Here is a 25001-nt window from a genome sequence, read left to right as displayed (position 1 = left end):
AAATCTACTACTCAAAAGGAAGCTCAGAAGACAAAAAGCAGTAGGCAGTGCTCCAATCCATGTTATCAGCTCTTTGTGCTTCTTCCTCCAAGACTTCTTCTGTAGCCTTCCTACCTAATTTTATCTACAACCAGTCCCTGCATTTAAAAATTAGGTGCAATATGTTCTGTAACAGAATTTTCGCAATAAAGATCATTTTAAAAAATAGTTTTAAAAACAGATTAATCTACAGATCTAATGGCAAATCTGTAAACACAGCCTACAGAGAGGCATCCCAAATATAGGTCTTTGGTCTATTTTAATCCTCTTCACCTAGAACGGAGCATTTGTATTTTCAGTATGACAGCTGCTGTCTCTCCATTTCCCCAACCCATTTATTCATGGGGACCAAAAACTTCAGATGCAACCAGGGCTACAAAGCTGCTAGCATGGTACATCATTGAATTAATAGAATTTAAAAGCCACTTTGCTTGGGAGTCAGCCCCAGGAATCACTTACACAAACACCACTATATGCAGAAACCACACATTAGTCTGTGAATGTATAAAATGGCACATCTCCATTGCTCTCTGAAGGCAAATCATTTTTTCTGTGTACATTGTAAAGCCACCACCTCCAGAAGTTATTCTAGGAGATTAAACAAACCTGAGTTTATTATCACAAGGTTATCCTTTGTGGGCCTGCACTAGGTTTAAAATGAACCCAAAAAGCCAAAAACTTTCTTTTAAGTGGTAGAGGGAAAAGTGTCTTACCGGTTCGCCCAAGATACAGGAGGGATGTTGATGGACAAAGGCTTTCTGCAAATGAAGACGTTAAGGTTTGCTGTTTCTCCCCAGTGACGAGGTCTATCACATACCAAATATCTTGCTTCTTTCCTGAAATCACCAGTTAAACTGCATTACTGTTCAGTCTGAAAATTACTCAGATACAAAATCCAAGCTCTTAGAAAAAGCTTTTTTGATTTGAGAAGTAGTTCTGTAGTGGGCCCATAGTTTGGGATTTTTTTCATGGAAAATGTTTAAAAGTTTTTTTTTGTTAAACAAAATAATTTCGGACAATAACCAAAACTAGAAACCAAACAACACTGTTGTCCCCTCATTTAACGTTACTGACTCCTAGCAGGTACTGGCAAGCATAGTGACAACATTTCTATGACATCTTTATAAGCACTATCATGTAAAATAAGGTTATCACATTCACACTATCCAATTGGCAAATGGTTACTGAAGAGAGTTTTGAGGATTGAAAATCCTTATGCTAGGAGAGGAAGAAGACGGAGGTGCTGTTTGTTGTAGCACAGTATGGTGGGAAGGAATTATCAGTTTCTACACATGTAGGAACAGTAGGACAATGGAACAGACTGCCTAGGGAGGTTGTGGAAGCTCCTTCGCTGGAGATTTTCAAAAGGAGACTGGAGTCATCTGTCTTGGATGTTTTAGACATACCAAATCCTGCATCTTGGCAGAGAGTTAAACTAGATGACCCTTGCGGTCCCTTCTAACCCTATGATTCCATGATTCCAAATTGATAAGGGATTTTAGTCCTAATAACCCAAATATCAGAGCCACAGTCTGTAGCAGCCTAGTTTAGAAATATCAAATAGTTTACCTGCTTTCCCCCCCCAACAGTTTTCAACAGAGCGATGTGAACTGGAGACCTAGAAGGTAGGGAGAGAGTGCAGATTTCCTCCAGGTCTTAACAGATGTGGTGTCATCTCCAAAGATGCCAACCAGGCAGAATAATGTAAATCCCCCTAACTATTAATGACAGGTTTCAGAGTAACAGCCGTGTTAGTCTGTATTCGCAAAAAGAAAAGGAGTACTTGTGGCATCTTAGAGACTAACCAATTTATTTGAGCATAAGCTTTCGTGAGCTACAGCTCACTGTACTCCTTTTCTTTTTGCTAATTATTAATGAATCAGGAGATCTGATTACAACATGGTTAAAAGCTGTAGTGTAGATTCAACCTAGCCATGACCATGTAACCAGGCTTCAGATCTGAACCGTCCAGGACAGTACCCCAGTTCGATCTCGCCTACACCACAACTTAGAACCATGTTGTAACTCGATTTCCTGACTCAGTTATAGTTGTAATGTAGGCAGAGGCCTTTGGCTGGCTGAGGCAAGTATATTTATAAGCATGAGAAGGTGATTAAATATACCATATAACTGAGCTAAATATGTTTTTGTGTCACAGAATAAAGTTAATTATATTTTCTGTAGTGGGAGAGTAACTTTTTTTTTTTTTTTTTTAAAAAGGCAATGCAGTGGTTTGAGAAGCTATTCTCCTTCTAAGGGAAAGCAGTTGACTTTTTATCTTCACATGTCAGTAAGTGCAAGATTCTCTATCAGAAAATATTACGAAAGGCTTTAATTAACAGCCAAGGCTGAGATGACATTTTCATGCAAGAGAGCTCTGTCTGGTTTAGGCAGTTTGTATTTGTCGGTTGCTGTTGAGTAATGTTGCAATCTTCTAAATCAGTTAACCCATGGAGAGATTAACTAGAACTTACCCATGTACAGAATCCCATCTGAACTGCGACAGGGTGATGCTTGCACTAGCTCGGGGATTGTAAATGGAAGTTTCTAGAAAAAAAAATGAAAAAGCTCATTTAAATCATAACATTTTTACACTTTGAAATTAGTGTGATTTTCCCAGTTGTGTTCAAGGGAACAGGGTACCAATACAGCTCATGTGGGGACTTCTCAGTGTTTTACTAGAAATGTAACAGGAATGGAGGAAATATTTATAGCACAGAAGACTGGAGGCCAGGACTCCTGGGTTTTATTCCTAACTCTACCACCGACTTGTGCACCATGTCCCAACACTGTGCTTTAATTCCCCCATCTGTTAATGAGTATACATATATTTACCTGCCTTGCAAGGGTGCAACATTAGCATTTGCAAAGCTCAGTGATCTTCATACAAACCATGTTATTAAAAAGGCAATGAATTATTATGATCGCCAAATTCTATAATGCTCCTGGGCACGTATCACATCTACATACTTGGTGAACAACCTTCCAGGATTTTAAGAGGCCTTCATCAGGAAGAGAAAAGTGACAAACAGAAGTTTGAAGAAGCACAAATACAAGAGAGGCCAGGACTTTAAACAGTGAAATTACTTCCATCTACATGGAACATCTACAATGATGCATCCAACCCGAATATTTTTACCTGAGGAGATTAACAGGTGAAAGGAAACATGATGTTCAGGACCGATTGCTACCTAGATCTACCCACAAAGAACACCAAAAATACAAACACAAATTAAGGCCACGTATCTGGGTGCATTAGGAAAAAAATCTGTCAGTAGATACTTCTCTGTTCAAAAATAAAAAAAAAATGTTAAAGTTCTAAAAGGAAGTCATAGCGGCTGCCAGGAAAAGAAACTTGTGGGAAGCCAAACATTTTATCTGAGTTTCATCATAAAGCTGTTGTTTTACTCAAGTGTTCAGCTGACATCTGCGGGGTTGACGATTTCGATGCAAATATTTTGGAAGGGTTCACAGTTTAACCTGCTTTCTAAGTGCTATAACAGCACCTGCTATTTGAGACAGCACAGAATCCACATTTATCCTAATATGGGTTGGACTTCTCAATAGGACTGCTAAAAATTTTATTTTTTTCAGGCCATAACTGTGTGTGCTGTACTGGATACCTCTCCCTCCCAGGATGCTATGAGGATTACTTAATATCTGGAGAGTGCTAAAGAAGTGGTGTTATCATCATCATTACATTAGCAAGTGCTACAAAAATATCAAAGGTGGGTCAAACGGGTCTGCCTTTTGTTGGTATCCTCAAGCCAAAGGGGTTTTCTGTAGCTCACAAGGAAGGCTGTAAATGTTGCCTGTCCTAAACTACAGGATGGCCCTTTGAACCAGAAAGCAGTGCAACTCGAATGTTGTCATTCCAGGAATTTGTATCCTAAAATTGGTACTGGCACTGAACAGCGTTTACTAGCCAATGTTGTCAGGCCTTCCCAAGAAATACTTGTTTCCAGTAAATGATTCAAAATGTGGGCAGCTTGCAGAACTTTACAATGCTGTCAGGAAAGCAGATAGTTGGGAAAGTAATTTAGGGACCTACCCTTTGTGCAATCTAATTAGGGCGCATGTGTAGACAGATTAGACACTACCAAAATATACTCACAGTTAAGCCTTCATTATTTTTGCCACCAAGTGTATATAAACTGCCATCGTTTGGGTCTGGAAGAAATGCTGGCCTATGAGTTAAATAGTGATTATAAATAAATTGAACACATTACACTTGTCACCAAACCAATAAGCAGCAATGGTCAGTGTGTGTGTCCTGGTGAAGACCATTTGACATCTGCTTGTTGACTTTAGAATATCTGGTTGTTCGAAACACTTATTAATTGAACATCAAAGAGAATGAATATCAGAACGGGCACAGCCTATTAAACCTAAACTATTGTCAATAGTGTTCCTAGCCCAACTGAAGCTGGGTTGACCAGTATGAATACAATGCCTTGCAGTATAGGGATCATAGTTCAAATCTAATTTATATATAGTGGCAATAAAACCAGCAGTAACATATACAAACAAAAGCGGCTCAAAAGCTGGAGGACAAAAAAGCCTGCCCAAGCCCCACTGCCCTGGGTGTGGAGGGGCCAAAGCCCAAGCACTTCAGCCCCAGGCAGGGGACCTTTAACCTGAGCCCTGCCACCCAGGGCTGAAGCCCTCAAGCTGTTGGGCTCAGACTTTGGCTCTGGTGACCCCATTAAAATGGGGCCCCGACCCACAGTTTGAGAACCACTGAGATAAGGTACTGAAACTAAAGGTTTAGAATCTGAACACTGTTCCCCAGCAGGTTATGCTATTTCCCAGGCTGTTCAAGTCAGTGATCCTGAAATAGGCATGGTCAACCTGCTTGTGTTCCAGACAGGTGTTCCAAGCATGGTTTTTGGAGAGAAACAGTCTGAAGGAAGGACATTTCATTTGAATCCTACAAACAGGGAAAGTTTTTAATCTTTAATCCCATGTCTGGTTACCTGCGGTATTTTGACAGTTCCCTATTTTAAACTAAAACCAAACTTCATGACGTCAGTGAAAAATCAAACAAGCAATAGAGGGCTGAAGTAAACAGAGAAAGAGAGACTTACTCTTCCACGTGTGTTGGCACCTGGAGTACAGGATCTGCACAAACAGAACATGCGGGAGTCAATGTATAGGCAATTAAAAGTCATGAACTCACACCAACCCCAGGATTGACCATTTTGCGAGCCACGCTGGATGTTTAAGGGAGTCATCCATAGGAATGTATAGCATCATAACATAGCACCCATCTGATAATGCAAACAGGGCTTGTAAGTTATTGTATACCTCTGTAAGCATCAGCAGGGCACTTTTGCTCCTTCTAAAGCTACCTTTGTACTCAGTCCTATCCCGCACTCCTCATTCTCAATACGTAACTCCCAAAACCATCAACAGAGGGGGATTTGCATGAAGCAGCAGCGTCACATCATGTCATGAGTCATCTCTGTATCTTTCCTTGGCCACAAGCACACTACACTGCATGTAAAGGCACCTTTCTAGAGTGCAAAAAACTACCTCTTCTTCTAAAAACAACTTCCTTTGTGTCTGGTCCTTGGCTGCCCAGAAGGAAGCTGATCAGAATTCCCAAGCAGCCACAATGACAGGATTCCACCATCAATTTTATTTAAACACTCATTAACGTTATCGGGTCATGGAGACTAGAGAGAGGAGAATATAAATCTTAATGTCTGAATGCAAAAGGGCCTGCTTAATGCCTCTTTCATCTGTTTTTTATGATCACTCACTATTCTGTGTCTAAGCAGGCAGGCAAGCATATACTTCCTTAGCAAACTTCACACTTAATTTATGATGCAACTTGTAAACCGAGGACTTGGTTCTGCTCCCATTGAAAACAACAGCAACACAGCCACTGATTTAAGCAGGAAGCAGATAGAGACTTAAACATCCTACTCCAAGGGAAAATATATGGGATATGGAATAATATACCAAATTAAAATGTCACTGAAAAAAAGCCACAGTGTCCCAAGAACCTCCTTCACACCTGTCTGTGACAGAAAGGATCATCTGAACACTTTAGGAAAAGTTCATGTAAATGATTTCTCCAGTGAAACTTCCCCAAATGTCCATTATTCACCACCTCAGCATTGCCAGCTCTCACAATTTTACTACACGTCTTGCAGTGTTTAGTATTTTTCTTGAAGCCCGATCCCGGATTCCCTGGGATTCCGTGACAATTACAGCTTTCATTTTAAAAAGGAAATTTTTCGACCTTTTGGATGCAGAGGAAAGCTTGAAAACATGATTCCTAAAAGCTCTCACAAGCAGGCACATTAAAAAAAAAAAGGTTGAGCTGCTTGTTTTTTTAATCTTCTGATTTTTTTAGGCTCTCCCTCATACTCTTTGAGGGGCCTGAGATTTGAAGGCCTGGGGTTCACAATACTGGTACCAACAGAGATACCCAAGTGTGCAGCATATACTCTTGTGTGCAGCATTTGAAAGAGGACTGTGTGCACAAAGCATGCATCCTCCACCCTCATCTGTAAGAAAGTTCCTTAAATAAACCAGAAGGTAGGGATCACAACAGGTTCTTGCTCCCAAAAGATAAAAATTTAAAATAATTCAATCAATAAAGAAAACAGATTAAACAGACCAAACAAGCTACTGCCAAAAGCAACTCTTATTTATCTTTTACACCAGTTCTCTCGTCACACACAGAAACAAAATGATGCAAGAGGAAGGAAATAAGGGCTCAAACATTCACTTCTGAGAGACTTGGATTGGGAAGCTGGCACATGTACTAGAGATTTCAAATACACTACAGTAATAGCAGAGCTATGCAAGATAAGGGCAACAGACTCATGATTCAGGGTGCCTGTGGACCCCCTGAAGTCCCTCCACTCCCCATGTATTGCAGTGCACACACTGCTAGATCTAAAGAACAGTAGCAGAGCTTCCCCCACACCTTCAGCCATTTCTTCCATTCCACTAAACAGCCCCACAGAGCAACGGAGTTCAAAATACAACAGGATCCAGAGTTTTGTTTGCTTTTTGAAACCTAAAAGATGACTGAGTAGGTTCTTTCTTAAAGCAGACAGAGCAATTTAATTCAAAAGCACGTAAAGCTTCTGGAAGAAACCCAATTCATGGGTGTGAAGCCAGCACTCTGTTATGCTGTTTAGCAATGTTACACTTGTAGATTAGATCGCCCAGGGAGGCCATGGCAATAAAGTGTTGATGCTCCCTACACACTAGTCCAGGGGTTCTCAAACTGGGGGTCAGGACCCCTCATGGGGTCATGAGGTTATTAGATGGGGGGGTCACGAGCTGTCAGCCTCCACCCCAAATCCCGCTTTGCCTCCAGCATTTATAATGGTGTTAAATATATTTTTAAAAAGTGTTTTTAATTTATAAGGGGCGGGGGGGTTGCACTCAGATGGGTCATCAGTACAATAGTTTGAGAACCACTGCAGAAGCCTGTGTATGTCATGGAAAGCAGAAACCAGGACACTACCTCCTTAAATCAATCATTTACTTAAAGATGAACTATCATAGCTATTATGGTTGGTCGCGGCAGGACAGGGATAGTGTTTAGACAAGAGCTAGAGTTGGCAATATAATGTACTGCTATATCTGATTTGTTGTGGACCCATGAGCCCCAAAAGCAATTACGTTTCAAAGACCTTTGAAATAGTACAACTAGGAATCACTTAGCTGCTCTATCAGAATAATTTTTCCACCCAACTACATAGAACAACAAACTGCAACAACTCCTTTCCATCTGTTCGGGGGAGAAAATGGTCTGAACAAACCCAATTTTTTCAATCTTCCCTCATAGGTCATGTTTTCTAGACCTTTAATCATTTTTGTTGCTCTTCTCTGGACTTTCTCCAATTTGTCAACATCTTTCCTGAAATGTGGCGCCCAGAACTGGATGCAATACTCCAGTTGAGGCCTAATCAGCACGGCGTAGAGCAGGAGAATTATTTCTCATGTCTTACTTACAACACTCCTACTAATACATCCCGGAATGATGTTCACAGAATCATAGAATATCAGGGTTGGAAGGGACCTCAGGAGGTCATCTAGTCCAACCCCCTGCTCAAAGCGGGACTGATCCCCAACTAATGTTCACTTTTTTTGCAACAGTGTCACATTGTTGACTCATATTTAGCTTATGGTCCACTATGACCCCCAGATTCCTTTCCACAGTACTCCTTCCTAGGCAATCATTTCCTATTTTGTATGTGTGCAACTGATTGTTCCTTCCTAACTGGAATACTCTGCATTTGTCCTTATTGAATTTCATCCTATTTACTTCAGACCATTTCTCCAGTTTGTCCAGATCATTCTGAATTTTAATCCTATCCTCCAAAGCACTTGCAACCCCTCCCAGCTTGTTATCCTCTGTAAACTTTCCATCTAAATCCATCTAATACAGGGGTTCCCAAACTTGGTTCGTGGCTTGTCCAGGGTAAGTCCCTGTCGGGTCGCGAGATGCTTTGTTTACCTGAGCGTCCGCTGCTATGGCCGCTCACAGTTCCCAGTGGCCGCGGTTCGCCATTCCCGGCTAATGGGAGCTGTGGGAAGCTGATTTCCCAATCAGCTCCTCACTGAAGACGCATAGCAAAGAAAAAGCATGAGATGCCTGATGTAGGGTTTGGTTCAACTCAACAATAAAAAAATAAAGACCCCTGTGAAGTGAAGAGTGATCAGAAACCATAAGTGTCCATCTGAATCCAGGTGAGACAGACTAAAGGGAGAAAGAGATAGGATCACCATAAGCTAAGGTATTTATAGCCACAATGACCTCACAAGAAGGGGAAAAAATTGTTATTTGGTGATATGAGAGCATCATAAATCAGCAGTAAATGGCAAACGCTTCTGTTAAGTCAAACTTTAATTTAAATGTTACAAGCACTGCTTGAGGCACACACCAAGTGACTTTGCAAGTTCTTGATGAACTGATTATGTACAGAAATTTCTGATGTGGGACGACATAAGCTGCCTTTGGTAATTTCAAAAGATTTATATTGTCAGTCTATCTTCAGCAACAGTACTTGAGCAATGCTGCCAAAAGCCCTATCTATGATCATCACTTCCTCAAGTGATCGCTCACGATGATAAACCTGTACACTTTGGTTTTGAAATGGTATATTTGTTTTTTGGGTTTTTATTAAACTCAGTACAACATTATGCATTTTAAAAATCACTTACTCCCTACTCTAGACAAGGTCTTTGGTGACTATTTCTTGCCTCAACTCTTCCTTTAAACTTTTCAGACATTTTTAGTCTAAGGGTCTCTTATTTATCTGAATGTGAGGAGTAAGCCCATTGACAAACATGGTGTATAACTGGTGAGATCTGAATCAAGTTTCAACTTTTCTATTACACTATTTACTGACATACTATAGCATGCACTCAAAGATAATTCCAAACGTCACCTTTAATTTAAAGGTTGCTCTAATCTTACTGCCAAAATCCATCATTATGTGTTACTTTACAACTTGCTTCTAAATGGAACAGGAAAGGATGTGGTGCTTTTTCTTTGTATAGATTAGTATTTCGGGTTTTTCAGCTAATGTACAGCTGCAGGAACGGTCGGAAGGTTAGATTCTAATATGGAGTGTCTGCATCTGGCTTGTCCACAACCTTAGGCAAAGAGAGTTGTAGATCTTCTCTCCCCACAAAAAAATTAGAAGAATTCAATTACAAACAGCGTAAGTTCCATAAAGCATTTGTGGACTAAAAGACCTTGAGTTCAACTCATCTTGTAATGCTGGAGAACCTCCTCAAGAGGCATGCGCTTCAAGGCTCAGCTCAAAGTAAAGCTCCCCTCCCCCTTTCCTACTACCTAAGGTCTCTTAACCCAAGAATATGCTGCGATTTTATCTACCAACTATAACTAAGCAATATAAGAGAAGGAACATGTGTGTGTTCCTATCTCTTATGTTGTCTCTTACACTTACACACACACACACACACACCCCTTAAGCTCAGAACTTTGTGAAGCTGTTAGAGAAGAGTGTCAATCATGACAATTTCATCAACCAATAGTATTCCCTTCAAGATACTGAACAATCTCACAACACCAGAAATCCAATTCATGTCATCTCACCTTCCTCAATCAATCTTTCCTGTTGCATGTCCCCAAATATGGAAAGAAAGTCTTGTAATGCTATGAAAATAATGAGCTCTACTGTGATGTAAAAAGTATGTTGTCTAGTACTTCAGTTAGATCCTTATAAAGATATCACCACGACTGTGAGAAAGTTCTTAAAACTTTCTTTCCTGGCATCGTGATTTCAAGCTCTATCTCAAAGAAAAGGAACTAGTGATTCCACCTTTTACTTACCCCCTCAGTGATGGTAATTTAATTTAGTAAATAGTCAAAATTAGCAAGGCAGGTGGACTAGATTAAGATGTTCTACTTAAGGGGCATGAAATTTTGTAGTACTTACTGCACAAAAAACAAAACCAAACACCAATCCCATTAATGGCCTCCTAGAACATTGCCTAAATGTCCCATATGAACCATAAGAAACAGCTGCCTATGTATCAAAAATACAGATCTGATTCATTTTCACTCCAGAGGCTGCCTGCAGCAGAGCATAACCTGACTGAGGAACATCTTTTCTGTTCCTTTACCCGTAATACAGTCTATCCAGAAAGACTGGCTGTGCACATCCACTTGTCTCAATTCATCCGTTGAAACAAATTTTCTGATTTCCGTAACACTTACATTATCTTTAACTAAAGTTTAAATGCCTTTGTGAAACTTTCTTCACATGAAAGAGGGCGAACTTTTCTTACTCTCTGTCATGTGGTTTGGTTGATATCTCATCTTCTGGTAGCTCCAATGTTAGCACAAGCAGACTAGTAAAATAAAGAAGACTAGCCTACCAGAACTGAAGTCAAGCTTTTTCTACCTAATGGGCTAAAATGAAGAAGGCCCTGTCACATTTACTAGGCTCTTTGAGTGCACCCCCCTCAGGTCTTGGGCCTCGAGCCATCACTTCTCTCTTGGGGTGGAATCACGTAATTCTTCCACTCTCAGACCAGACCCTGGGCTGCAGTTCCCTGTGATCAACCGTGATTACCTCTGCAGGCCTGACTTATCTTCATGCCTACAGTTCCATTTCCTCTGGGAACAATGACAGCAGTAACTAGTAAACAGACAGCTTCCTTAAAGAAACATATTATTTATTTAGAACCAAAGTATTTAAGAGAAAATGGATCTTAAAACAATAAACCCGTCTAGATGCATGCCTGCTTCTGCCTGAGGCTCACCATTCCCCGAACCTAGGAAAGACCCAGCTCCTTCAAACTCCAGCCTCTCTCTGTGTCAGCCTTTCTCCCTGGACAGCAACTGACAACTACCCCCCTATTTCCCCCCCCACACACACACAAGTCTTTTTAACTGTTCAGTGTCCCTTTGATCACTAGGCTCCCAACCTAGCAAAGCTGTCTCACTTCAAACTGGAGCCTGGACGTATGTCCTTGTCCTGTAATTGCTCCCCATATTTGTTGGGAGATTTTCTTATCTACATCTATTGTGCTGCTTTCCTGCTTGTTTTTTTGCACAGTGCCCCTATTACACTAGATCAAAACATTCATATAATTCAATATATAACAACACTTCACTGACCATTACACAACATAATTACATCTCACTATTCCTAGATTATTAAGCACAGCAGCTGCACGTCTGCCACAGTCCTGTCAAAGCCCTCAAAAGTAAAGCTAACTCACAGAGTAGAGATGGAAAAAATGATCGGCGGGGTCATTCAGTGCATAGCCCTAATGATGCGGGAGTAGAAAATAATTTATTCCTTGACATTTAACCAGTTTCGCAACTCTTTTCAAAAAAGATCTTTACTATTACAAAACCATCGGCTGGAAAAATAAAGGGTTAGGAAATAAGAGGTTACTTCTAGATTCCCTCTGAGGGCCCACTTACAAGAAGAACAAAGTCAGGGAGTCCATTTACATAATGATTGCCCCTGGTTTTACCTCATTAATGGGGCCCAGTTATATCTCATTGGCAACAACATTATAACCAGGCAGCAGTCAAATGCCCTGACCCAGTTCTGCTTGTATTGTACTGTAGATGGACCCCACTAATGACAGACTAAATTAGTCTGGAATAATTCTAGACAGCACTTTGAAGGCACAGCCTGGGATTTTAAAGTAAAAAAAAAAATTAAAAAAAAAAACAAAAAAACCACAACCCTGCCATATTTGTATTATTTGAGAATAATTCCTAGCAAATGGCATAATGCTAAAAGCTGTATACAAACATCTATCGCTTTACATTCTCTCTATTTGCCTCATAAAAAAGTAAGATTAAGGAGCAATTTGCCCTTTGACAGTTCTTTTTAAATGCATGAGATATCACTGCCGATTTCCATCCATTTAATGTGCCTCTAGGTTGAACAGAAACACATGAAAACAGTGACTGAAAAAGGAGAAGTGGCAGATTCTGAAACAGCAACTGAATTAGTTGCTGCCACAGTGGAATGAACTGGAAAAAACGGTTTCTGAGCTGGGGTCTCATCAGAAGACGTGGACTAATGGACTGGGCTAAAAAGTGTGTGTCATCCCAGCTAAGTGTTGCAACTTTTTTCAAAAAGATTAGAGACACTGACTCACAGTCCTCTAGAGTTTGCTAAGGACAGAGGAATTGATCGCTTTCATGGATTTAACAGTTTCTCTTTCTAAAGTCCCTATGGGTTTTAATCTTTGGATCTGCAATTCTGTACCAAACAAACAATCTTCCAAGGCTCGGAATTATTATTATTTTACAGTAGGATCTATAGATCCCAACCTGAGCCCACTAACAGTGCTTGAAATATAAATAAAAAAAAGGCCCAAACCTGCGCTATTCATGAATCCTTAACTTCAATGGGCTAGTCAGGTCAGTAAGGTTTTGGAGGGTCAAGATCCTTTTTATAATTTATATTGACAACTGTTACTATGCCCATCATTGTGCAGAAAAGAACATACAGTTCCTGCCCCAAAAAGCTTACACTCCAAATTAGACAAGACACTCTATACTAGCTGGGGAGGCAGTATGGAGAGGGTGTTGGACTCTGCCTCTGGAGACCTGGCTCCATTTCTGGCTCTGCCACTGATCTGCTGGATGACCTTGGGCAAGTTACTTCACCACCCTGTGCCTCTATCAGGCAGGTGGGTCTGGTCAGCTCTGGCAAGCTGTCCACTCAGGAGATAGAAAACCAAGAACATCTGTCCTGGCTGGCTGATTTGTAACAGTTGTGCCAATCACACATACTCTAAGAGTCTTCACACTGACTCTGACGAGTGGGACAAGGCGAAGACAAAGCAAGCAAGCAACCTTCACTGGCAATAGATATAGCCTCAAACCTGTGCATGTTGTATATTCCTTTGGAAAACACTTCATGGAAGAAGTGGATTGTAGGTAGGTAGGGAGAATGAAGAGAAGGATCATTTGGGGCAAAAGGGCAAGGAGACTGTTCCAACCAGGACAGCGACAAAGGATGCATAGAAATAAACTGGAGAAGGACAAAGACAAAATATACCCAAAATAGCACCCTGAAACACTACATACTTAAATTCTTCACTGCTGAAGATGCTGCTTATTAACATAAAGTCACATGTTAACAGACTAGCCCAGAGTGCTTTTTGGGGAGGGAGGAGGGGAGAGTACTTCTTACGAAACACCTTCTGAACAAAGACCACTGACATAAGACTTTTTAAAATACAGACCATTAAATTGATGACATTCAGGGGAGAACCATTCTTCAGATCTGATCTTGCCAGTTGGCTCTGGGCCGCCTACTGTAACGCTCTCAGATTTCTCATCTGCACTTTTTCTCCATCTCAGTCTTCCCTGCTCTGAGAGATTTCCTTTCCTTCATTGTGGCACAGATTATAGTTTTGTGACCAAAGCAGGAGGCTGCCCAATAAGTCACTCGTAGGCTCATTACTGGCTGCTTGAGGGTAATGGATTCCATCTTCTTCTATAGAAAGAATACTGCATAGTTGTCAGATATGTTTAGTCAAAAGAACATAAAGAATAGAGTCTGAACTGCTGCATCCTAGCCTTGCAACACAAACTAAGGAGGTGACACAGAAGAAGCATCAGCAGCAATGCCATCTCTAACTGCAGAGCCCCATCGTTTTAAAAGAAAGAAGATGACCTTTCAATCTGGAGAGTTTTATTGATTAGTTCCTTAAGACATTGTAGATACAGATTCCAATCAGAAGGGTGAATGTTCACATTTTATGAGCAATAATGGTATGAAAAAAAGTAAAAATGGAAAGAGCTGCAACTCTTTCAAGCTAACATGGAGACTGCTCAACAGCTTGTGAAAAGTGCAACTTTACATTGCCTGGATTTTGCCCTAATCGTAACTTTGTTTAAATGATTTTGTTTGGTGCAGTGGCCTGATTGTACCCAAGTTGGATTCTCAGTCTCTGGATTCCGCAGATAGGCTGTCAGTACTGAGGAAGCTTGCTTGGTGTCCTGACGATGGTGAGAGGAGAAGATAAGGAAGCGTGTCACACCGCTCAGAACTAACCACTCCTTTTTTGGATCAGAGATGGCACTTCAGAGACTTGTTCAGAAGTGATGTCCACACCCTGGAGCCTCAGAATGCTACGGCTGGACCGTTTGGGGCTCCAGCAGGGACAAAGGCTCTTCCGGAATGGGACTACCATTTTTTTTTCTATTAACTCTAGGACCATCTTTGTGAAGTGCATGTGATGATGCAACAGCAGTTACATGGCCAGTCGCTGAGGGCCCAATCCTGCAAAGTGCCGAGCACCAGCTCCCCACTGAAACCAATGGAACCTGAAGGCACTCAGCACCTTGCAGTAACTGACCCACAGTTCACACTGCAGATAACTGAATAGTGTGTGCTTTCCTTTCTAAACTATTGCCTCTCTCACTGTTTATTGACAGTTGATTTGTGCTGCACATGGGGAGAAGAGAGCCAGAGCATTCAAATCACCTTTCTTGGCAGCACTAGATGAGGGCAGGAAACTCAAACAGGTTATTGTGGTGATAAGAGGCACTAGTTCATTTACTTTGCATTCCTGTAATAGGTTTTAGTGCTAATCAGGACAAACTATAAATGGAAAGATGTTCATGTTTGTTTAAGCACTACTAGAACGTGAATAACCCCCCTTCCTGATATTGAGTTTCAGCACATGAAGACACATGGCTGTTTTGTTTTTAAACAAGAAGGTACTATACAGTTGGTCACGCTAAACACCTAACCTCTTAAGTGTAATAACAAAACCCTATGTCACTGATAAACGATTTCACTGTGCTGTAGGCGACCTCCAGAGTATCTCAAGTCATGTGAACAACAACATATGCTTAATTTTCCGATATCTAGAGTACAAAGCAGCTGTCAGAGAACCCAGGCAGTATGTGCAACTTAGAAGTTTCACAGAAAGTTTTGTATGTGTTACAAACTTATAGTTAACAGAGACAGACAGCATGACATATGGTAAACATGCCAAATTCAGTACTAATATTACAGTTCTTCTGGTATTAAACCCAGCATTAGAGCAGGATGGTAGCTGGTTAGCCAACTCTGATGTTGGGTATCCCAGCAACTGTGACATATCTTTCATGTGGGCTTTTCACCAACCTGGTAGCAACCAATGGAAGATTCAGAAATGACAATTTCAGTTAGAAATCTAATTTCCAAATTCAATTCCCAGGTCATTCATGTAGTTCCTTGCCTGTTGAGATTTCACAAGTTCACTAAACTAACCCAGAAGAATGCAGCTTGTTTTTAAATGAATTCCAATGCTAGTGACTATTACCATATATTTGTGCAGTGAGGTTTGTGTTTTCATTGTCATATAGAACCAAACTGGTGGGTGATAAGCACTTCACAAAACACTAGTTGGGTATACTGCACATAGATAACGATCCAGAATATTAAACAGTCAATAAAATAAAACTAGCATGACCAGACTGGATAATCCAGTTCTATAGGGCATTAATGTACCACAACAACAAAAAATCCAACCCCCAATAGTGTTTTGCAACTTTTTTTTTTTTTTTTAATAAGGAAGAGTAACTTAAACAATCTGGACTTAAACTAGTGTCCTCTCTTATTTTCATTAGTTAGGTACCCTCATCCCTCCTCAGAGGCACCTAACCTCTTCCCCTTAATAAGACTGCTTACAAGTAAAGGCCAACTACTGCACTGAGTTTATACAAGCGAGTCAAACTCTACATAGGACAGTACTATACACTTATATTCACATATGCTGTGTTATGTCAGTATAGGTTAAAGTTTTTCTTAATATTAATATAGCTACAAGCCACAAAGCAATCGTGAATTGAGAGAGTAGTAATTTTCATTTGTCTAATCAAGAATGCTCAGGGATAGAGGGGATCTCCGTACGACATTTACATGGGTGAAAATATTGGTATAGGGGGGGGAAAATTGTGAGGATACTCATAAACTGAGATTCCTGAAATTTCTGGCTCACTAGCTTAACATTTCCTACTCTACTGTGGATAAGAGGGGTTTAAAAAGTGCTCATTTTGCTCTTATAAAAATAACTGCTTGTTTGCTAGAACTACATTCAAACAATGAACAGTCTCATAAAGACAGAAGAACTGGTTTGGACCACAGAGATTAGACTAGCACAGTCCTTCGCCACCAATTCAGCCTGCCGACTGAAAGGGCAACTGGTTTACAAACACTGAGTAGAATGATGCAATCACTGTGACAGCATTTCATTTAGCTGCTTTCTAATGGATTTCCAAAAGGTGAGGAGAAAGGGCTACATCTCAAATATATCTTTCACATGTAATCAACCACCAGAGTCCAACCACAACCATTTTATTTTGTATTAAATGCCATGTTTTCATGAAGAAAAAATTGATAAAAGCTATTCTTAAAAGAGCCTCTTTCTTATTATTTTATGTATTAAATTATAAGAGTGTGCAGTCCCTAGCACACAGCTTGTTCAACGTCAACTATGACAGACCTGAACCATTAAACTTGTGTTATCCCTAGTGTCATCTCCCTCAGGCACACAGCAGAGACAAGAGAGGACCTTTATACCCTGCCCTTTAGGTCAACAGACTTAGGCTTTATTGTACCAGTGGGAGAAGCATATTCCAGGGTTAAGAGCCTTCTACTACAAATCTTTTGCCTCCAGTTCCCAGTATATCGGCAGAAGAACCCCAGGGAACGTCTATTCTATTCTAATTAGAGGCTTATAAGACACCTATCATGCCATAGTATTTGGGTGCCTACTCAAGATTCTTATACCATGACTCAGTTGCCATGGTGGCACATACAGAGAGTGACTCTCTTTCAAGTAATCAGAAGCCTATCTGTGTACAGTTTTATAAATCAGACTCAACACTTTCAATCACACCTGAAGCAACCATAGAGCTATTGCAGTATTCAGAGAATTAGTGCAATACATTCCCTGCTATGCTCCCCCACAGCTGGATGTGGGGAAAGCTATGTACTGTAGCAGTGCTTTGTGTAATCCAATCTGGAAGGGACAAAGGTACCAAAAAATCCTTGCATAATGACAGGTTTCAGAGTAGCAGCCGTGTTAGTCTGTATCCGCAAAAAGAAAAGGAGGACTTGTGGGGCACCTTAGAGACTAACAAATTTATTTGAGCATAAGCTTTCGTGAGCTACAGCTCACTCTCACGAAAGCTTATGCTCAAATAAATTTGTTAGTCTCTTAGCCTTGGTCTACACCAGGAATTGAGGTCGAATTTAGCAGCGTTAAATCGACTTAACCCTGCACCCGTCCACACGATGAAGCCCTTTTTTTCGTCTTAAAGGATTCTTAAAAATCAATTTCCTTACTCCACCCCCGACAAGAGGATTAGCGCTTAAATCGGCCTTGCCAGGTCGAATTTGGGGTACTGTGCACGCAATTAGACGGTATTGGCCTCCAGGAGCTAGCCCAGAGTGCTCTATTGTGACCGCTCTGGACAGCACTCTCAACTCAGATGTACTGGCCAGGTAGACAGGAACTCCAGCATGGACCAAACGGGAGGTACGGGATCTGATTGCTGTATGGAGAGAGGAATCCATGCTATCAGAACTCCGTTCCAGTTTTCAAAATGCCAAAACATTTGTCAAAATCTCCCAGGGCATGAAGGACAGAGGCCATAACAGGGACCCAAAGCAATGCCACGTGAAACTTAAGGAGCTGAGGCAAGCCTAACAGAAAACCAGAGAGGCGAACGGCCGCTCCAGCCCCAAACATGCCACTTCTATGATGAGCTGCATGCCATTTTAGGGGGTTCAGCCACCACTACCCCAGCCGTGTTGTTTGACTCCTTCAATGGAGATGGAGGCAACACAGAAGCAGTTTTTGGGGATGAGGAAGATGATGATAATGAAGTTGTAGATAGCTCACAGCAAGCAAGCAGAGAAACCGATTTTCCCGACAGCCAGGAACTGTTTCTCACCCTGGACCTGGAGCCAGTGCCCCCCGAACCCACCCAAGGCTGCCTCCCGGACCCGCCAGGCGGAGAAGGGACCTCTCGTGAGGGTACCTTTTAAAATACTACACATGGTTTAAAAGCAAGCATGTTTAATGATTAATTTGCCCTGGCATTTGCGGCTCTCCTGGATGTACTCCCAGAGCCTTGTAAAAAGTTTCTGGAGAGGGCAGCCTTATTCCACCCACCACGGTAGGACATTTTACCACACCAGGCCAGTAGCACGTACTCGGGAATCATTGTAGAACAAAGCATTGCAGTGTATGTTTGCTGGCATTCAAACAACATCCGTTCTTTATCTCTCTGTGTTATCCTCAGGAGAGTGATATCATTCATGGTCACCTGGTTGAAATAGGGTGCTTTTCTTAAGGGGACATTCAGAGGTGCCCGTTCCTGCTGGGCTGTTTGCCTGTGGCTGAACAGAAATGTTCCCCGCTGTTAGCCACGGGGAGGGGTGAGCAGCTAGCCACGTGGTGGGGGGAGGCAAAATGTAACCTTGGAACGAAAGCACATGTGCTGTGTATGTAATGTTAACAGCAAGGTTTACCGTGAAAGAGTGTACCCATTGGTCTGTAAAATGTGTCTTTTTAAATACCACTGTCCCTTTTTTTTTCCTCCACCAGCTGCATGTGTTTCAAGGATCACAGGATCTTCTTCTTCCCAGAGGCTAGTGAAGATTAGAAGGTGAAAAAAACGCACTCGTGTTGAAATGTTCTCTGAGCTCATGCTGTCCTCCCACACTGACAGAGCATAGACGAATGCGTGGAGGCAGACAATGTCAGAGTGCAGGAAAGCACAAAATGACCGGGAGGAGAGGTGGCGGGCTGAAGAGAGGGCTGAAGCTCAAATGTGGCGGCAGCATGATGAGAGGAGGCAGGATTCAATGCTGAGGCTGCTGGAGGATCAAACTAAAGTGCTCCAGCGTATGGTTGAGCTGCAGGAAAGGCAGCAGAAGCACAGACCGCCGCTAGAGCCCCTGTGTAACCAACCACCCTCCTCCCCAAGTTCCATAGCCTCCTCACCCAGACGCCCAAGAACGCAGTGGGGGGGCCTCCGGCCACCCAGCAACTCCACCGCAGAGGACTGCCCAAGCAACAAAAGGCTGGCATTCAATACGTTTTAAAGTTTTAAACTTTAAAGTGCTGCGTCCCCTTGTCCTTCCCTCCTCCACTACCCCCCCCCCAGTGCTTCTCTCCTCCACCACCCCTTGGCAGTTATCCCCCTCTTTGTGTGATGAATTAATAAAGAATGCATGAATGTGAAGCAACAATGACTTTATTGCCTCTGCAAGTGGTGATTGAAGGGAGGAGGGGAGGGTGCTTAGCTTACAGGGAAGTAGAATGAACCAAGGGGCAGGGGGTTTCATCAAGGAGAAACAAACAGAACTTTCACACCGTAGCCTGGCCAGTCATGAAACTGGTCTTCAAAGCTTCTCTGATGCGTACCGCACCCTCCTGTACTCTTCTAACCGCCCTGGTGTCGGGCTGCGCGTAACCAGCAGCCAGGCGATTTGCCTCAATCTCCCACCCCGCCATAAACGGCTCCCCCTTACTCTCACAGATATTGTGGAGTGCACAGCAAGCAGTAATAACAGTGGGAATATTGGTTTCGCTGAGGTCTAAGCGAGTCAGTAAACTGCGCCAGCGCGCTTTTAAACGTCCAAATGCACATTCTACCACCATTCTGCACTTGCTCAGCCTGTAGTGGAACAGCTCCTGACTACTGTCCAGGCTGCCTGTGTACGGCTTCATGAGCCATGGCATTAAGGGGTAGGCTGGGTCCCCAAGGATAACTATAGGCATTTCAACATCCCCAACGGTTATTTTCTGGTCTGGGAATAAAGTCCCTTCCTGCAGTTTTTGAAACAGACCAGAGTTCCTGAAGATGCGAGTGTCATGTACCTTTCCCAGCCATCCCACGTTGATGTTGGTGAAACGTTCCTTGTGATCCACCAGAGCTTGCAGCACTATTGAAAAGTACCCCTTGCGGTTTATGTACTCGCCGGCTTGGTGCTCCTGTGCCAAGATAGGGATATGGGTTCCGTCTATGGCCCCACCACAGTTAGTGGATGGCTTTGTTGCAATGGGATTCCCTATGACCTGCACATTTCCCAGGGTCACTACCCTTGATATCAGCAGATCTTTGATTGCGTAGGCTACTTGCATCACAGCAGCCCCCACAGTAGATTTGCCCACTCCAAATTGATTCCAGACTGACCGGTAGCTGTCTGGCGTTGCAAGCTTCCACAGGGCTACTGCCACTCGCTTCTCAACTGTGAGGGCTGCTCTCATCTTGGTATTCATGCGCTTCAGGGCAGGGGAAAGCAAGTCACAAAGTTCCATGAAAGTGCCCTTATGCATGTGAAAGTTTCGCAGCCACTGGGAATCATCCCAGACCTGCAACACTATGCGGTCCCACCAGTCTGTGCTTGTTTCCCGGGCCCAGAATCGGCGTTCCACGGCATGAACCTGCCCCATTAGCACCATGATGCCTGCATTGCCAGGGCCCATGCTTTGAGAGAAGTCTGCATCCATGTCCTCATCACTCTCGTCACCGCGCTGACGTCACCTACTTGCCCGGTTTCACTTTGCCAGGTTCTTGTGCTGCATATACTGCTGGATAATGTGTGTGGTGTTTAATGTGTTCCTAATTGCCAAAGTGATCTGAGCGGGCTCCATGCTTGCCATGGTATGGCATCTGCACAGAAAAAAGGCACGGAACGATTGTCTGCCGTTGCTCTGATGGAGGGAGGGGCGACTGACAACGTGGTTACAGGGTTGGCTTACAGGGAATTAAAATCAACAAAGGGGGTGGCTTTACATCAAGGAGAAACAAAAACAACTGTCACACAGAATGGCCCCCTCAAGGATTGAACTCAAAACCCTGGGTTTAGCAGGCCAATGCTCAACCCACTAAGCTATCCCTCCCTCTCGTATTTCAGGCAGGACTTCACGGAGGAAGGGAGGGAGGGGGTGCAAATGAATACAAAACAAATCTGGTCTATTTCTTGTTTTGATCCACTCCATCTATCTTTTACATCTTTGGCTGGCAGCAGACGGTGCAGAAGGACTGCAAGCCATCCACATCTCTTGGCTGCTCGGCAGAAGATGGTACAATAGGACGGCTAGCCATCCTCATCTCCTGCCTGCCCGGCAAAAGATGGTACAATAGGACTGCTAGCCATCCATATTTCCTGCCTGCTCCCCATAAGATGGTACAATAGGACTGCCTGCAGGACTAAAGAGAGTGACCTGGTCGAGTCACTCCTAATGTAGTCCCTGCACCCATGTCTGCCCAGGCGCTCCTGACCGACGCGGCCAGGAGCACCTCGGACATGACGATGACGGCTACCAGTCCTATTGTACCGTCTGCTGCCACAAGGCAATGGGTTGCTGCTGCTGTGTAGCAATGCAGTACCGCATCTGCCAGCACCCAGGAGACATACGGTGACAGCGAGCTGAGTGGGCTCCATGCTTGTCGTGGTACGGCGTCTGCACAGGTAACTCAGGAAAAAAGGCGCGAAACGATTGTCTGCCGTTGCTTTCACAGAGGGAGGGAGGGAAGGAGAGCCTGATGACATGTACCCAGAACCACCCGCGACAATGTTTTTTGCCCCATCAGGCATTGGGATCTCAACCCAGAATTCCAATGGACAGCGGAGACTGCGGGAACTGTGGGATAGCTACCCACAGTGCAACACTCCGGAAGTCGATGCTAGCCTCGGTACTGTGGAAGCACTCCGTCGAGTTAATGCACTTAATGCACTTAGAGCATTTTGTGTGGGGACACACACAATCGACTATTTAAAAATGATTTCCAAAAAAACCAACTTCTATAAATTCGACCTAATTTCATAGTGTAGACATACCCTAAGGTGCCACAAGTCTTCCTTTTCTTTTTAAAAAATTCTTGCATTAACAAACATTAAAAAAAAAAAAAGGTCACAATCACCTTACCCAGTGCAGAAGAATAAACTTTAAAAAGGGGACATTATGTCCAAAAGCAAATAAAGCTGTACTACTATTGCTAATGTGCAGGCCTGAACTGAGACGTTTGGTACAGTAATCGTATCTATAACCTCTGCCTAAATGTTCTGAAACATTAAAAAACAAAAAATCAGATATAAAAAAAATCCAAATGTGAAAATATACAGATCAGCATGATTACTGTACTGCTGCAGTTAGATATCAAGTCATGTCCAGAAGGAGAACAGCAGAGCTAAGGAATATGTTGTTCAGTATCTACATCTTTTTCAAAGATTTTTTTTTGCTTCTGCACCCCTATGTTCATCCTTTACAAAACCGTGATAAATTTTGTACAAAGTAGGTCTTGTGAGCCAGTATTTAAAAACTCATAATCAGAGGAACATTATTGTCCTGGTAAAATAAGTGTATCAGCATTTTATGTAAAGTTATTGAATATATACAGTTATTGAAGTTACTCCACAGAAGATAGGAGGACACCTCATACTCACCTTCTTTTAAAGCCCACTTGATTGATCCTGTCCTCTTGCTGACAGCATGCAAACTTCCATCAAGGGTTGAAACAAACAACAGCGTTTCTGGTACAGTCACTGAACTAGTGCTTCCATAGCTCTGAAAAAGAAGAGCCCATAAATTTACATTATAACTTGTTTTAAAATCTGTTACTTTTAATTATGTCATGCTGCAAAAAGTCAAGATTCTTTGGTTTTGCATGTAAGGATTAGTCTGCTTTCTGCAAGACAAACTGTTTTACAAAATCCCTGCTAGGCAGCTGTGTATAGTAGAGATGAATGAATGTTACTCACGGGCACCCAGTAAACCTGAAGGACAGAGGAAATGGCACTGCCAGATAGGAAACTGAGGAATGGCTAGCACCAATCAGTAGATAAACTAAAGTATCTAAAATCCCAGCACTCATTTAGACCCCAGCAGATCTCTTGGCTATACCTGCTCCCGGAGCTCAGCCCTCCTGATGTATCAACACTGCAAAAACAAGCTGTGTTAGACACTTGGGGTGAAATCCTGGCCCTGTTAAATTCAATGGAAGTTTTACCATTAACTTTACCCATAGTGTCAAGCATTCTCTCCTACATGGGGTACTATACTCTGCTATTCCTTTTGATACCAGTGGAGAAATCATTCTCAACTCTGGTTTGCATAGGCGGGAGAACTGTTTACTACTTGTTGTCATTTTCATAGCATAGACAGTCTTTGAGTCTAGCTATTATATACATGTAATTCTATCACAAGGCATCCCAAAACTATGTAAAAAGATAACAGAAACAATGAGGTTGGGTCAAAGGTGCTAGCAGACTAAACCAGAAACTTAATTTAATCACGCCTCTCTCTCAACCTGGTACAAAAAGAACCAATATATACCAACAGCCTCAACACATACATTTTGTTACAAGCCTTTAGTTATCACCCAAATAACTTCCTTGTTTGTAAACTGTATTTGTGTTGCCCATCAGTCTGCCATCTGCCTTGTCTGGGAAGTTTCAGAACTATATTTAAATCTCAAGCTACTATTGTTGGTAAGGTGAAACTATGTGCACTGATAACCCAATGACTGAAATTTTAAAAAATAATTCTAGATAAATTCAAAGTTTTAACCATATTAGGATTTGTGAAGGACAAAACATGAAGTTGCCAAGCTCAAAAGCTTTGGCTCACCTGTGGCTCTCTCCTTGGAAAATTATGGATTTTTCAGAACAGACCAATTCTGCAGTAATATACCCTAGTTCTTTTCTCATTATACAGCAGTATATTATAAAGTAATACTTAACTAACTCCTAGGTACCACCCACTGATATAGTAATACAGTGAGCATGCATGTTGCATTACAGCAATCATGAATATTTAAGGCACAGCTTGATTTAAACTCAAAAAACAGTTAAAAGTACAAATCAATAACAGCCCTGAAAACAGGGATCGGAGATAAACTGCTGTAGGTGCAGAGGAAGGAAAAATATATCAGTGCTTAAACATAGTTACAAACTCAGTCAAATAATAAAAGCTACAAGGGGCCTAATGTTTAGACAAAAGACATTTCCAGTTAAATAATATATTTATACCCTGCATTATAGACCAAACTTTGTAATACTTGTTCAACAAGGGGCACTTAATAGCAGCCTCTCTCATGCTGGTCTGAAAGTGTGTAAGGCAAATGATGTCAATAATCAATATTCAGTTTAAAAGCATCTTTCCACACAAATAAAATGAACTGCAACACAGCAGGAAGAGGAGCTACATTTTAAAGACAGGGCATCTGAATCATCTTGCAAAAATTATGACAAGTTTTTTTGAAATCAAGAAGCGTCCCTAATTCTTAAGTTCATCGTCTTTTGGTCTTTTCCTACTTATAGCAGTTAGCATTTATGCAGCATGTTTCCTCTTCAAATACTGTACAAATAATCATTTGGTCTCATACTGTGTAAATCACCAGCTACTCCAGTGGAATTGCACTGGCGTAAACATGGTGCAAATGTCTGAGTAGGTCTGTGCTGTGG

The 25001-nt window shown here is 42.1% G+C and overlaps 1 protein-coding gene across 2 annotated transcripts in view; it reads right to left on the bottom strand.

Annotated features, from left to right (window-relative positions):
* The window catches only part of ERN1 (endoplasmic reticulum to nucleus signaling 1), a 62371-nt gene that overhangs the window by 17898 nt on the left and 19472 nt on the right, over nucleotides 1-25001 (bottom strand). For both annotated transcript variants that reach the window (XM_084646894.1, XM_084646895.1), the window contains exons 2-6: nucleotides 22983-23103; nucleotides 5127-5160; nucleotides 4154-4226; nucleotides 2514-2586; nucleotides 753-875 (exon numbers count right to left, since the gene is read on the bottom strand). In XM_084646894.1, coding sequence (XP_084503020.1) covers nucleotides 753-875; nucleotides 2514-2586; nucleotides 4154-4226; nucleotides 5127-5160; nucleotides 22983-23103 — 424 coding nt within the window. The remainder of the gene's footprint in view (nucleotides 1-752; nucleotides 876-2513; nucleotides 2587-4153; nucleotides 4227-5126; nucleotides 5161-22982; nucleotides 23104-25001) is intronic.

This window comes from Lepidochelys olivacea (genome assembly GCF_965140295.1).
Source record: "Lepidochelys olivacea isolate rLepOli2 genome assembly, chromosome: 14".
Lineage (NCBI taxonomy): Eukaryota > Metazoa > Chordata > Testudines > Cheloniidae > Lepidochelys > Lepidochelys olivacea.
This window is presented reverse-complemented; position numbering and strand designations above follow the sequence as displayed.